The 14,103-nt window shown below is 49.0% G+C and overlaps 1 protein-coding gene across 2 annotated transcripts in view; it reads left to right on the top strand.

Annotated features, from left to right (window-relative positions):
- RAD51D (RAD51 paralog D) overlaps positions 1–14,103 on the top strand; it is a 21,672-nt gene extending 7,569 nt beyond the window's left edge. For both annotated transcript variants that reach the window (XM_073879425.1, XM_025851323.2), the window contains exons 4-10: positions 1,672–1,753; positions 2,005–2,139; positions 2,667–2,762; positions 6,466–6,556; positions 6,680–6,750; positions 9,344–9,508; positions 9,675–14,103. In XM_073879425.1, the coding sequence (XP_073735526.1) occupies positions 1,672–1,753; positions 2,005–2,139; positions 2,667–2,762; positions 6,466–6,556; positions 6,680–6,750; positions 9,344–9,508; positions 9,675–9,758 (724 nt within the window). In that variant the 3' untranslated portion in view covers positions 9,759–14,103. The remainder of the gene's footprint in view (positions 1–1,671; positions 1,754–2,004; positions 2,140–2,666; positions 2,763–6,465; positions 6,557–6,679; positions 6,751–9,343; positions 9,509–9,674) is intronic.

Below are 14,103 nucleotides of genomic sequence, written 5' to 3'. Positions count from 1 at the left end.
GGCAGAGGGAGAGAGAATCTTAAGCAGGCTCCATACCCAGCATGGAGCCCCATGCTGGGCTCAGTCTCACAACCCTGAGATCATGACCTGAGCCAAAATCAAGAGTTGGACACTTAACTGACTGAGCCACCCAGGCACCCCTTTAATATTTTATTTTTTTAATTTAATTTTTTAAAAAGATTTTGTTTATTTATTTGACAGAGAGACAGCGAGAGAGGGAACACAAGCAGGGGTAGTGTGAGAGGGAGAAATGGGCTTACCGCAGAGCAGGGAGCCCGATGCAGGGCTCCATGCATGCAGGGCTCCATGCATGTGGGGCTCGATCCCAGGACCCTGGGATCATGACCTGAGCCGAAGGCAGACACTTAACGACTAAGCCACCCAGGTGCCCCTAATATTTTATTTTTAAGTAATCTCTACACCCAGCGTGGGGCTCGAACTTCCAACCCTGAGTTAGAGAGTCCCACGCTCCACCGACTGCGCCAGCCAGGCGTCCCTTGGCAGTTGTATTCTTAGACATTTATTCCAGAGAAAGAAAAACAGGTTTACACAAAAACCTGTACACAGATGATCATAGCCATTTGATTCACAATTGCCCCAACCTGGAAACAGACTTCGGTGGGTGAATGGTTAAACAAACTTGGTGCATCCATACCATGGGCTGCTTCTCAGCAATAAAAAGCAACAGCTACAACAACTTGGACAGATCTCAAGGGAATGATGCTGAGCAAAAGAAGCCAGCCACAAAGAAGCCAGCCACAACGGCTACATACAGTGTGATTCCTTGTATGTAACACTTTTGAAGTAACATCGTAACAGAGATGGAGAACAGTTGGTGGTTGCCAGGGATTCGGGGTGGGATGGAGGGGTGTGGCTACAACAGGGTGACGCAAGGGAGACTTATCGTGATGGAAATATTCTGTGTGTTGCTTGTGGTGGTTGCATAAACCTACACGTGTGATAAGATTGCATAGAATTGTACACACACACGGAACACCGGGGAAATCTGGATAAGCTCTGTAGACTGCACCGCGGTTGGCTTGTGATGTCATACAGTACAAGAGGCCACCATTAGGGGAAGTGAGGGGAGGGGTACATGGGACCGTCCTGTGCAATCTTTTTTTTTTTTTTTTTCAATTTCCTATGAATCTATAATTATTTCAAAGTTTAAAAAATGACGAGGGTGCCTGGGTCGGCCTTCGGCTTGGGTCATGATCCCTGGGTCCTGGGATCGAGCCCCATATCGGGCTCCCTGCTTGTTGGGGAGTCTGCTTCTCCCTCTCCCCGCACCCCCCCACTCTTGCTCTCTCTTGCTATCTCTCTCTCTCAAATAAATAAAAATCTTAAATAAATAAATAAATAATGACAAATTATGGGAAATGCTACCAAGGAAACCCGTAAGGGATTAAGGTCGAGAATGGAAGGAGGACCCTTTGCTGGGGTGCAGAGACCGCTGTGGAGAGCAGAGTGATCTTCAGACTGGCGTGAACAGATGAGGAGGGGCCCAAGGAGGAGCTTGTAGCCGTGCCCTCTTTCCCTAGAGATGTTCAGACCATCTCTGGACAGAAGCAGTGCTGGGAAGGAATGTCTTGCTTTTCTTCTTAGTTCCTACTCCCCTCTGTTCCCACCAGTCCGCTGGGTTGATTCTCTTCCTTCCTCTTCTTTCATCAGCCTGGACAAACTGCTTGATGCGGGTCTCTACACTGGAGAAGTGACTGAGATTGTAGGAGGCCCAGGTAGCGGCAAAACCCAGGTACGTGGGCAGCCGGCAGCCAGGAGGACGTGGGGGGTGGTGGGTGGGGAGGAAGTGGGAGGGTGGGTGCATAGCTCTGGATCCCTGGGGGAGCTTCTGCCAATGTACTTGTGATTCAGAGATGGGTGGTGAGAAGTGGGGCTTGAATATGGCCAATTCGTGTCACTGGGATCTGGACAGGATTTGGTGGGGGGCTCCCATTCTGGGCCTTCTTTGGGGGCTCAAGTTCTCCCAATGCCTTGTCTCCTCAGGTATGTCTTTGTGTGGCTGCAAATGTGGCCTATGGCCTACAGCAGAATGTTGTGTACATTGATTCCAATGGAGGACTGACAGCCTCCCGCATCCTCCAGCTACTTCAGGCCAGAACCCCAGATGAGGAGGAGCAGGTAAGGGGCAGGAGGCTTGAGTTCCTTTGAGGTTCTGACACAGAAAGACCCCATTATCCCTTATATTGCAAGAATTTTGGCCATTTGGATGAACAGTCATTTCTGGCTTTGAAATGTGCTGTTATATTAATTCTTCCTGTGTTCTTCAATTCTTCCTGTTACGACATTATCCCAGCTTGGATGCTACCCACACTGATCTCCCAGGTGACCCAGCTCCTTGCACACCCTAACTCAGGGCTGGCAGGCACGCGGCATCTGTGTTTCCTTCCCATTATTTGCCATGGCAGATGTTCCTAATCAGACCTGCCATACTTTCCCACTGAGCTGTGACTTGGCTTTGCAGCTTGGCACCCAGGCAGCCACCACTGTGAGAACTGGCCCCGGAGAAAAAGCCCACTTGCCATCTTGGACCAGAGTCCTTATGTCTAGGGGTCTCTTTCTGCTCAGCTTTAAAATCCCTCTTTATCTTGCTTGAGCCCCTGCTCCCTCTTATCCAAAGCCCCTCCTTCTCCTTCCTACCCCTTTAGGCAGGAGCTCTCCAGAGGATCCAGGTGGTGCGTGCGTTTGACATCTTCCAGATGTTGGACGTGCTACAGGACTTCCGGGGTGCCATGTCCCAGCAGGTGAGCCTGTTGTTCTGCCCCTCCCTGCTTCACCCAGCTTGTCAGCGCTGTCTGCATGTGGGCAGGTGTCCTAGGACAGACTGTTTGGAAATGCAGATGTGCCATCTGGTGACTCCAGCTGTGCCTGCCACAGGATGGGATGGGATTCCTGGATGCTTAATTCCTTCCTGAGTGCCTCATTGTTTACCTGCCCATCTTCCTCACTAAACAGTAAGACCCTTGAGTGCAAGGATCATGTCGTATTCTTTTCTGCATTCATCCCTCCTGGATCAGTGAGGATTACTTTCAGCTGCAAGTAATAGAGTCTGTGTGACAGGCACTTGAACCTTGAGGCCATTTAATTATCTCTCATGAGTCTGGAGGTTGGCAGGTCCATGGTATCAGGGCTCCAGTTGGTGTGTCTGATTCTCTTGCTCTTCCCCTTCGTGATTGCAAAGTGGCTGCTATAGCTCTAAGCATCACGTCCTCGCAGATCAACACCCGTATTCAGGGCAGTAATAGATGGCCCCTTTTCTGCATTTCTTCCCTTTTATCAGGAAAGAAAAATCTTTCTCCAAAACCCACTAGTAGGCTTCGCCTTACATCTAGTTGGCCAAAATGGAGTTTTATGTGTATCTTAGACTAGGGGTTGGGCCCACCTTCCATGACATCAGATTTCTGCCCACTACCTGAACACATCCAGAATCCTGTTAACAAGGAAGAGGGGTTTAGAGTGGCATTTGGGTTGGTACCCCATCTTACCTGCTGGGTGCTTAGGATTTGGTGCACTCATTTACAGGCTATTAGATTTAGAAAGACATCTTAGAATAGCTCAACTCTTGTTAAACTTTCTCAGATCCCAAAGCATAACATGTTCCTATGGGCATACCCAAGACCGTGTGTAAAGTAAATGATTTCTACAAACTTTAGAACACTTAATAGTTGAACAGATACTTGCCATAGGAGCTGTAGCTGGTTATGACCCGTGTGTTTTGAGACATGAAGTCAAGTAGCCCCGATCTAATCCAGCCCTCTCATTTCTAGAGATGGGGAGAGTGAGGACCAGAGAAGTTCAGTAAGTTGCTCAAAGTCACTACATAATTAGGATAAGAACTAAATCTCTCAACTCCCAGGTCAAATGATGTGTTTTTTTACTGGAAGACCATTATGATAGTATATATTCTATTATGGCATAACAAGTTACCACAAACGTAATGACTTAAAACAACACGTTTACTACCTCACAGTTTCTGTGGGTCAGGAGTCTGGGCACGGCTTAGCTGGGGCTTCTGTTGGGATCTCAGTAGTCTGTAATCAAGATGGCAGCTGGACTGTGTTCTTATCTGGAGGCTCAAGTGGGGAAGAATCCGCATACAAGTTCACTCAGGTTGTCACCAGGACTCATTTCCTAGGGGGTTCAGTGTCTTGCTGGCAGTTGTCCATGCTCCCACTGTCCTCTGCCCTGCGGCCCTTCCCATAGGCAGTTCACAGCACGGCCTTCATCAAAACAGCACAAGGATGAGAGCAAGGGGCACCTGGCTGGCCCAGTCGGTTAAGCCTCTGACTTCGGCTCAGATCACGATCTCAGGGTCCTGGGATTAAGCCCCTCGTTGGGCTCTGTGCTTGGTGGGGAGTCTGCTTCTCCCTCTCTCTCTCTCCCTCTGCTCCTCCCCTCACTCGTGCTCTCACTCTTTCTCTCTCAAATAAGTTAAATTAAAAAAAAGAAAGAGCAAAATGCAACATGCAGTTTCATGTAACATAACGTAATCTTGGGAGTGACGTCCCATCACCTCTGCCATATAGCATAGCCTCATCAAGAGAGTGACATTCCAGCACCTTTGACACTGTATCAGTCAGAAGCCAGCCGCAGCACTCACCCACGGTTGGGGGAAGGGATTACACAAGGCTTGAATACCTGGAGGTGGAGGTCAAGGGGCCGCTTTCGGGTCTGTCTGCCACGGACGACCTGACAGCTCCATAGTTACCAGCAGTGAAAGGCCGGCTGTCCGCATTTTAGCCAGAGATTTTAACCTGCTCTCCCAGAGTGCGGAAGAGCTAAGCTGGTTTCAGTTTTAGCTTCTCTTCTTTTCTGCCATCCTGTCTTAGATGAGTGGATGACATGAGAGTCAGTAACTGGACAATGAAGGAAGACATGCAAAAGACCAGATTATGCCGAAAATCCAAGATTTGGCCCGCATGAAGTGAGAAAGAACATTGTGGAAACAGAATCAGCAAATGACTTGGACATAAAGAGTAAGGGAGGTTAGGTCCAAGAAACTAGAATGATGCTAATGCATGTTTGGAGACAAAAGATGATGGTTTTAACAGATGGCTGTCTATATGGTCTGTATTGGAACTGCTTTAGATGCGGAAGATGAGGCCCTAGAGGCATGATCTAGAAGGAGACTGAAGTAAAGAGAAGGCTAACCCCTTCAGCACAGGGAGTTAGGAATTTGGAAAGGAAGCAGAAGAGGGAGAAGAGCCTGGCAAGATGGTGGTGGAGAAGGCTGGCCATAAGAAAGATGGCCGCTAAGAAAATTCAGGACTGGGGGTGCCTGGGTGGCTCAGTCAGTTAAGCATCCCACGCCTTTTTTTTTTTTTTTTTAAAGATTTATTTATTTGAGGGAGAGAGCGCATGAGAGAGAATGAGTGAGGGGAGGGGCAGAAGGAGGGGGAGGGAGAGAGAGAGAATCCTGGAGCATCTCTGCTGAGTGGGGAGTCCAGTGTGGGGCTAGATCCCAGGACCCCGAGATCACGACCTGAGCTGAAATCAAGAGCCGGCTGCTTAACCAGCTGAGCCACACAAGCACCCCAAGCATCCCACTCTTGATCTCAGTTCAGGTCTTGATCTCAGGGTCCTGAGTTCAAGCCCGTGTTGGGCTCCACTCTCGGTGTGGAGCCTACTTTAAAAAAAAATCTTGGGGTACCTGGGTGGCTCAGTCAGTTGAACACCTAACTCCTGATTTCGGTTCAGGTTGTGATCGCAGGGTCCTGGGATAGGGCCTGGGATAGTCTGCTTGTCCTTCTCCATCTCTTTCTCCTTCCCCTACGCGTGTGAGCTCTCTCAATCAATCAATCAATCAATAAATAAATAAACTTTAGGGAAAAAAATCCTAAAAAAAATTCAGGACTGGGGGCCTGGCCGGCTCTGTGGGTGTAGCATGTGACTCTTGATCTTGAGGTTGTGAGTTCAAACCCCAAGTTGGGTGTAGAGATTACTTTAAAAATAAGTTAAACAAAGAAAAGAAAGAAAATTCGTGACTGGGGCCACAGAACTTGGAACAGGGATTTCTCAAATTTAATTATTTTCGTGTATCTGTGATGTCCTGTGATTCAAACCCCCTCTATCCACCCAAGCCTTCAGTAAAATCTATTATACCTACAAATGGAGATGGGGAAAAAAGACCTTAGTGAAATTCCATGATGCCTGCACAGCTGTATTTGGGGTTGGAGAACTTATTTCTTATCAGTTTTTTTTTTTTAAGATTTTTTTTTTTAACTTACTCATTTTGGCAGGTAGGCAGAGCGCAGGCAGAGGGAGCAGAGAGCCCAATGCGGGGCTCAATCTCCGGCCCCTGGGATCCTGACCTGAGCCAAAGGCTGATGCTTAACCGATTGAGCCACTCGGGCGCCCCCTTTACAGATTTCTGATAGAGGAGCAAGCTTGCCCTATATTGGACGCTCCCTAGAGGCCAACTGGTTTATGGCCTCTGCTTCTCCCCAGGTGAGCAGTGCCTCCGTGACGGTGAAGGTGGTGGTTGTGGACTCGGTCACTGCGGTGGTCTCCCCACTTCTGGGAGGTCAGCAGAGGGAAGGTAAGAGGTGCGGCAGAGCCCAGGTCCGGGACGTGATCTTGCCTCCCAGCTCGGGAATGCAGTCCCCGGTCAGCCCAGTCCCAGGTGCCCTGCTGCCCTCACCCTGTGCTTCTCCTCCTCCAGGCTTGGCCTTGATGATGCAGCTGGCCCGAGAGCTGAAGACCCTGGCCCGGGACCTTGGCATGGCGGTGGTGGTGAGGATGTGGGCTTCGCCAGCCTGCTGGTCTTATCTCTGCTCCCTGGGCTTTGCCAAGTTGGGACCTGACTTCGAGTTCTAGTTCCAGCTGTTTACATTACTTAAATGGCAACTTAACCCCCAACGTGGCCCTTTAGGAAAGGATCTTAGCCCAACTTCCCTGGGCCATCTAGAGCCCTGGACTGTGATGGGATCGGACATAAATAGCCAAGGGGTCAGGGACAGTCTTGGTTTTCTTTTTACTTCAAGACAGGTTTATTGAAGGATAACTCACACACAGTAACTTTCTCCTCATTTGAAGTTTGGCTAACAGTTACTAACGTATCTGCTCTTGTTACAAGGCACAGTCAAGATCTAGAATATTTCGGTTACCCCAAAAAGGTCCCCAAGCCCCAGACAACAACTGATTTGGTTTCTGTCCCTATAGTTTTGCCTTTTCCAGTGCTTCATAGAAAGGGATGTTTTTGCCTCCGAAGTAACTTTTTCTGCTTACGGAGGACTTTTTTTAAAGTCTGCATGCTTCTCATAGGGTAAAAAATAGTTAAATATAGGAGTCAAATTTGTAGTAAATCTCCACATCCACAGAAAACATACTCATGTTTTTATATATCTCCGTAGAATCTCTTTTCTCTACGTATATGTGTGTACTTTTAACCAGCTTTCCAACTCAACTGTAACCGTGTTTTAAAAAAACCCGACTCATCTCACTCCATTTCCCATGTCTTTAAATAGATGCTTTAAGAATGCCATTTTTCGCAGTTACATATTTTATTTAATACCTATGGTACAGGGGTCAGCAAACTTTTCTCTAAAGGGCCAGAGAGTAAATGGTCGAGGCTTTATGGCCATATGGTTTCTGTCACTGCTACTCAGCTCCGCCTAGATTGCGTGAGAGCCACCACAGAGAGGCCCTAAACAGAGGGTATGGCTATGTTCCAGCCAAACTTGACTTTCAGAAATAATTTTGGGGCCACATTTGGCCGGTCGGGAGTAGTTTGCCAAACCCTGGTATCCCATAATGATCTATTTCTTGATTTGGGCCTTCTGGTCATTACTGGTTTTCCTCTTTTGTTTTCTTTTTAATTTTTTTATAAGTGTTCTATAATTTTTTTTAAAAGATTTTATTTATTTGACACAGAGAGCAAGTGAGAGAGAGCACAAGTAGGGGGAAACGCAGAGGGAGAGGGAGAAGCAGGCTCCCCGCTGAGCTGGGAGCCCGACATGGGGCTCGATCCCAGGACCCTGGGATCATGACTTGAGCAGAAGGCAGACACTTAACCGACTGAGCCACCCTGGCACCCCTGGTTTTCCTCTGTTTTAAGTAAAACTCTGGGGCACTTGTTGGCTCAGTTGGTTAAGCGTTGGACTCTTGATTTTGGCTCAGGTCATGATGTCGGGATTGTGAGATCGAGCCCCATACTGGGCTCTATGCTCAGCAGGGAGTCTGCTTGAGATTCTTCCTCTCCCCCTCCTCCCCTGTTCACATGCTTGCTCTCTCCCTCTAAAATAAATATATAAATCTTTAAGTAAAACTCCAGTGAACACCCTGATACCTAAATTTCTTTGCACATTTCATATTATTTTCTCAAACTCCTAAAAGTATAATTACAGAGTCAGGGATACACATTTTTTAAAATTTATTTTATTTATTTATTTTTAAAAATTTTACTTATTTATTTGAGAGAGAAAAAGGGAACCAGAGAGAGAGAGAGAGAGCATGAGCTGGGGGGTGGGGGGCGGGCAGAGGGAGAGAAGCAGACTCCCTGCTGAGCAGGGAGCCCGATGCAGGACTCGATCCCAGGACCCTGAGATCATGACCTGAGCTGAAGTCAGACGCTTAACCAACTGAGCCACCCAGGAGCCCCGGGAATACATACATTTTTAAATGTATACCACCAAATTTCCAGGAAGGTTATACTAATTCGTACACCCACCAGCAGTGTTCTTTTGTTCTTAAGTTGAGTCCCAGGGCCTCCCTCTCCTGACTTCAGGCTGTACATGATCACCTGCTTGTGGCCCTGGCTTAGGCAGTGGGGACTCAGTGATGAACAAGCTGCAGCCCCCTGCCCCTGGTTGGGGGGCTGGTGGGGAGACTCTCATCAAGGGATGCTGTGAGGCTCAGGTAGCCTACCTATGACTATCCTGGGCACCGGAGAACTGACTGACCAGATTACAACCTCCCTTTCGAAGCTCCCATGACCCCCTACAGGCAGATGTACTCCCTGCCACAAAGGGCTGGGTGGTATAGTCTCAGAATGCCTGTCTGCTGGGTTGGGGGTGTAGGAGGTGCAGGCCCACCACTATCTTCCCTCCAGCAAAGTGCAGACAGAGATGCTTATTCCCGGACCTATGCCCTATGACCTTCTGTTGGAGTCAAGCCTGAGGCATGGTGATTTCGGGAAAGAGTTGAGCACGAGTGAGGACCTGGGGTTCTAGTTCCAGACCAGCTGTCAATAACTCAGGGAGTCTTGGGGGAAGTCCTTTCTCTGTGTTGGGCCTCACTTTTCCCACTTGTAGAATGAAGCAGAAGGAACAGATATCCTCTACCCCAGCATTATCAATCTAGAAGTCTTTGCTTCTTTCTGCCTCAGGTAACCAACCACATGACCCGAGACAGAGACAGTGGAGAGCTCAGACCTGCCCTCGGACGCTCCTGGAGCTTTGTACCCAGCACCCGGATTCTCCTGGACATTGACGAAGGAGCAGGAGCATCGGGCAGTCAGCGCAGGGCATGTCTGACCAAATCTCCCCGTCTGGTGAGCTGGCCACAGGGGAAAGCCAGGGATCTGGGCCCTTGAGGGTGTTTGTGTGCCCAGATGTCTCATAGAGGAATTCTTGGACGCTGAGACCCGGCAACCAAAGATGCTGCCTGCTTGTGTTGCTTAACTCGAAAACTTACCGTTCCCTCCTGTCTTCTTCCAGCCAACAGGTTTCCAGGAGATGGTAGACCTTGGGACCTGGGCGCCTCCAGAGCAGAGCCCAGCATCCCAGGGAGATCAGATATGACTGTGCTGTTGATTGGGAAGGGGGGGCGTCAAGCGCCCCACCTCTCTGCACACTAGCAGCTGCTGGTCACTGCCACCCGGTACTTGGGACTGCAGCAGAAGCTCTTGGGCGGGCCCAAGAGACATCTCTCTTTCCTCAGCTTCTGTTTCTGTGGAAACAGAGCTACAGGCAAGAGAGGATTTGGTGGTGGAAGGACCCAGAAACTCATGCTGGTGCCAAGTTTTCTTCCTTGTTTCTATCATATGTGTTTCCCTGTGAGCAGAGTTCACCCTGGCCTCCGGCCTCTCTGAAGAGGCCTGCTAGTGACCGGACAGAACCCTGTGTGTCACCATCTTACCCACGCTCCATCCTCACACAGTGACGGAGCCCGGAAGCCTCTGCTTCTCTCTCTCTTTTTTATTTTGCCTCTGTTTTTCCATCTGTAAGATGGAGCTCCCTTTCCCCTAGCTTTGTCTTTGAGTTACTGGGTGGAAGCAACCTTGTAAATGCAAAGCCCTTCTTTATCCATGTCATGCTCTTAAAAATACAAACGGGAAATTCCTTGAGCCCCAGAGCCACCTGATTTCCCCCCAGAAGGGTGTTTTTCAGTTTCCCCTAGTGAGGTTCCAAAGAACAGTTCTTCCTTTTTTTTCCTCTTGCTTATTTGGTTTCACGCACCTGCATGCATCACCATGACTAGGTGAGACTGTGAACTTGCTGCAGTCCCAGGGATATAATTTAACAGGAAGGGAGGATGTGGCCACAGTGAATCCAGCTATCTGTTTATTATGCATGGTGCCCTGTAGGGCCCCTCCACAGTATAGAGGTGCCTCACAGCCAGAGGTGCTGAACCATGGCCTTGCCCATAAACAGACAGGAGAGAATTTGCACAGTAAATAGAGGCAGCTGGGAAAATTGATGCTGGCGTAAATAATACATGGCAAATCTAGTCCTTTATGCAGAAGTTCATTGCCGGTGGCTCTGAGATGCAATGTAATTCCCCTTCTCTTCCTGACAGCTGTACCACAACCTGGTGCCCTAGTGTATGAAATAACCCCCCGTCTGTTAGCGGCACTGTGGCCGTCCATCTGAGAGCTGTAGCCCTCGCTGGGGGGGAGAGGAGGACACCAGGGAAGGAATAATAAAAAGGCAAAGTAGAGAAATGATCAGAATTGTTTACTGTCCACATTTTTTAAAGGAAGTTCGCCTTTCTCGGTTAGAGAGCCTGTCGTGATTAATTAGTTGTGTCTTGGCTGCAGGAATAGGAGGGGGCAGAGTTCCGGGGGGAAGATAGGACATGAGATGATGAACATAGCAGAGACAGAAGCAGGAAGCATGGAGGATCAGGAGTGAGCGGCAGACCGGCTCCAGGGTATCTGCCTGCGTGAGGAAAGGGTTGGGGAGCCTAGGACTGGGGGGAGGCTGGCCCTGCTGCCTGCAGAAAGGACCCCAGGAGAAACGAACCTTCCATATCCTCATACCATGAGTGGTTGGCTCATTTCTGCAACCATCATAGGAAACAGGACGTTAAGCGAGGGGGTGGCAAATCCCTGCCACTCCTACCATTTGAGCATTTTGAGCCCCGGTGAGGGGGGGGGTCTCACCAATCTCCCAAGCATTCTGTTTTTGTGGAACTCGGGAGTGTTTTGCAGTTTTTCTCCGCACGGCCCTCCAGGCAGGCATGACCTCCTAGTTGGAGTGGGCATTCGAGGTGGAGCCTGGTTGCCCTCTCTGCCCTGGGCAGATCTGCCATGTTCCCTCTATGTGGTGAGTCAGGACCCTGGAATAATGGGGTCTGAGAGGCCTGTAAAGACCATGTGCCCCACCCTGTCACTTAACAGAGGGAAGCTGAGGCCCAAAGAGAAGTGACGGTCCCCGTGGCAAAGCAGCAACCTAGGACTCCTGATTCCTAAGCCAGACTCTTTGGATCTCCGTGTTGCCTTTAGTTTCCCATCTGCACAGCAGTCTTCCCACCAGGTCCTAACCCCAGCTCAGGGTGCCAGGGCCATCACCACGTGGCCTCGCTGCTGCTCCAGACCACCTGTGACATCCTGCAGGACCTTGTCCCTCACAGCTTGCTTCCTCCTCAGACCTTGCTCTCAGACCAGAGCTTTCTCTCGCACTGCCTGCTGCCCCTGCACACGCCACTCGGGGCACACTGCACTGAGCAGTCCCCCTTGCGTGCCTCGGGCCAGGCTGCCTCTTGTGCCCAAGCACCTCTGGCTTCCTTTGCTGATGGCGTCGGCCTCTGTGACTGGTGCACACTCACCCTGACAGCCTCCCTTTTTATGCATCAAGTATGGTCTAGATAGACATCAGAACCTCTCTCTACCACTCATCTTCCTGTGCATTTGTTGCCCATGAGCTCAAGAGCCATTTTTTTTTTTTAAAGATTTTATTTATTTATTTGAGAGAGAGCACAAGTTGGGCGAGGAGAAGAGGCAGAGGGAGAAGCAGGCTTCCCGCCGAGCAGGGAGCCCCGTGCGGGGCTCGATCCCAGGACCCTGGAGCATGACCTGAGCCGAAGGCAGATGCTTAGCCGACTGAGCGACCCAGGCACCCTGAGCTCAAGATCCATTTCAATTTTTCTTTTGCTCTTTGCATAGTCTGGGAGCTCAGTAATGGTTAACTACATGAGTGGGTGGGCTTTCGTGCATTTTAAAGGTGGCAAAGAAGGAATGCAGGAATGTTTTTCTTCTGACCTAGACAGTCATTAAGTCCCCAAAGTATCTTTTTATGTATCTTTCTAGAGAGGATTCTTGTATGTCCCATGTTTGAGATAAGACAAAATTAATATTGGGTCCCTACTGTGGGCTAGCACTTGATGACTTTAAGTCAGGCACCTGAACTCCCAAAGACTCTCAGGCAAAAGGTCCATGTATCATGGAGGCTGTTGTCTGCTGCAAGTAACAAAATCAGGCTGAAAGAGGCTACAACAATAAGGACGTTATCTCCAATTACATGAAGTCCAAGATTGGCTCATTCAGTGGCTCAGTGTGAAGGGGTGTAAAGCCCCTTTTCTCTTTCTGCTTTGTTCTCCTTTTGTGTTGGTTTTGTCTTCAAGCTCATTCTCCTTGTTAAGGCCTGGGTGTAGCCATTCTGAACATCAACCCAGACATGACAATATCTACAGGCAGGAACGTGGTCCTTGTGTCCTTTTAAGTTAAAACTCAGCTTCCAGCCAAAGCAGACTTACCTCATATCTTATTAGTGCAGAATTGCTTCTTGAACCCACATTGAAATCATGGCAAAGGAAATTGGTCTATGATTGGCTCAGATCAACCAGAAAATAGCCCTGGAGCTGGGGCTAGGGACAGGCTTTCCTTAAGCACGTGCTATGGCCATCAGAAGGAAATGGGGGTGCTACTAGAAAGGAGGGAGTTGTGTGGAGGAATTGAAGTGTCTGCCGTAGTCCAGAAGGCAAGTTTATCAGGGCTTTCATGTGTTTAGGTCATGTATGCATCTCATTAGATTAGCCTTGTGGCATGGGGAATCATTCCATTTTACAGACTAGGAGTCCAACAAGGCTGAGGACATAAGGCTAGTAAGTGGCAGCACCAGAATCCAAACTCGAATTGTCTCATTCAAAACCCTACTTCTTTCCATCCTCATGCTGCCTTCAGCTATGAATATGTAACTGTTTTGATAAAATTCTTTTTTATATTCTACCCAGATAGTAGCCAAGGCTACACATCTTGACCTTTTTTCAGCTTAGCTCACCATAAAAAGCTGGATCAGAGATCTACTTTATCAGCTCTTTCCAATTTCCCCTAGGAAATGTATGAGAGACTGGTACACACATGGAGAAGGGAGATATCGTTGGTATTAAAGTGAACTGGAGGGGTACCTGGCTGGCTCAGTTGGAATAGCATGTGTCTTGATCTCGGTGTCATGGGTTGGAGTCCCACATTGGGTGTAGAGATCACTTAAATAAACAAAAAAACAAACTTAGAAAGTGAACTGGAGGTTTAGGGGAAAATAAATCTGAATAAAAAACAATGGTCATGGGGCGCCTGGGTGGCTCAGTTGTTAAGCGTCTGCCTTCGGCTCACGTCATGGTCCCAGGGTCCTGGGATCAAGCCCCACATCGGGCTCCCTGCTCAGCAGGAAGCCTGCTTCTCCCTCTCCCACTCCCCCTGCTTGTGTTCCCTCTCTCACTGTGTCTGTCTCTGTCAAATAAATAAATAAAATCTTAAAAAAAAAAACAAAACACATTCTTCAGGGCACCTGGGTGGCTCAGTTGGTTAAGCATCTGCCTTCGGCTCAGGTCATGATCTCAGAGTCATCAGGCTTCCTGCTGAGCAGGGAGCCTGCTTCTCCCTCTCCCTCTGCCCCTTCTCCCTACTCATGCTTTTTCTCTCTCTCA

Source organism: Callorhinus ursinus, unplaced genomic scaffold (assembly GCF_003265705.2).
Source record: "Callorhinus ursinus isolate GAN/ISIS: 27379988/994484 unplaced genomic scaffold, GSC_fseal_2.0 scaffold34, whole genome shotgun sequence".
NCBI classification, from domain to species: Eukaryota; Metazoa; Chordata; class Mammalia; order Carnivora; family Otariidae; genus Callorhinus; species Callorhinus ursinus.
Note: the sequence above shows the minus strand (reverse complement) of the source record. Positions and strands in the feature narration are given on the sequence as shown.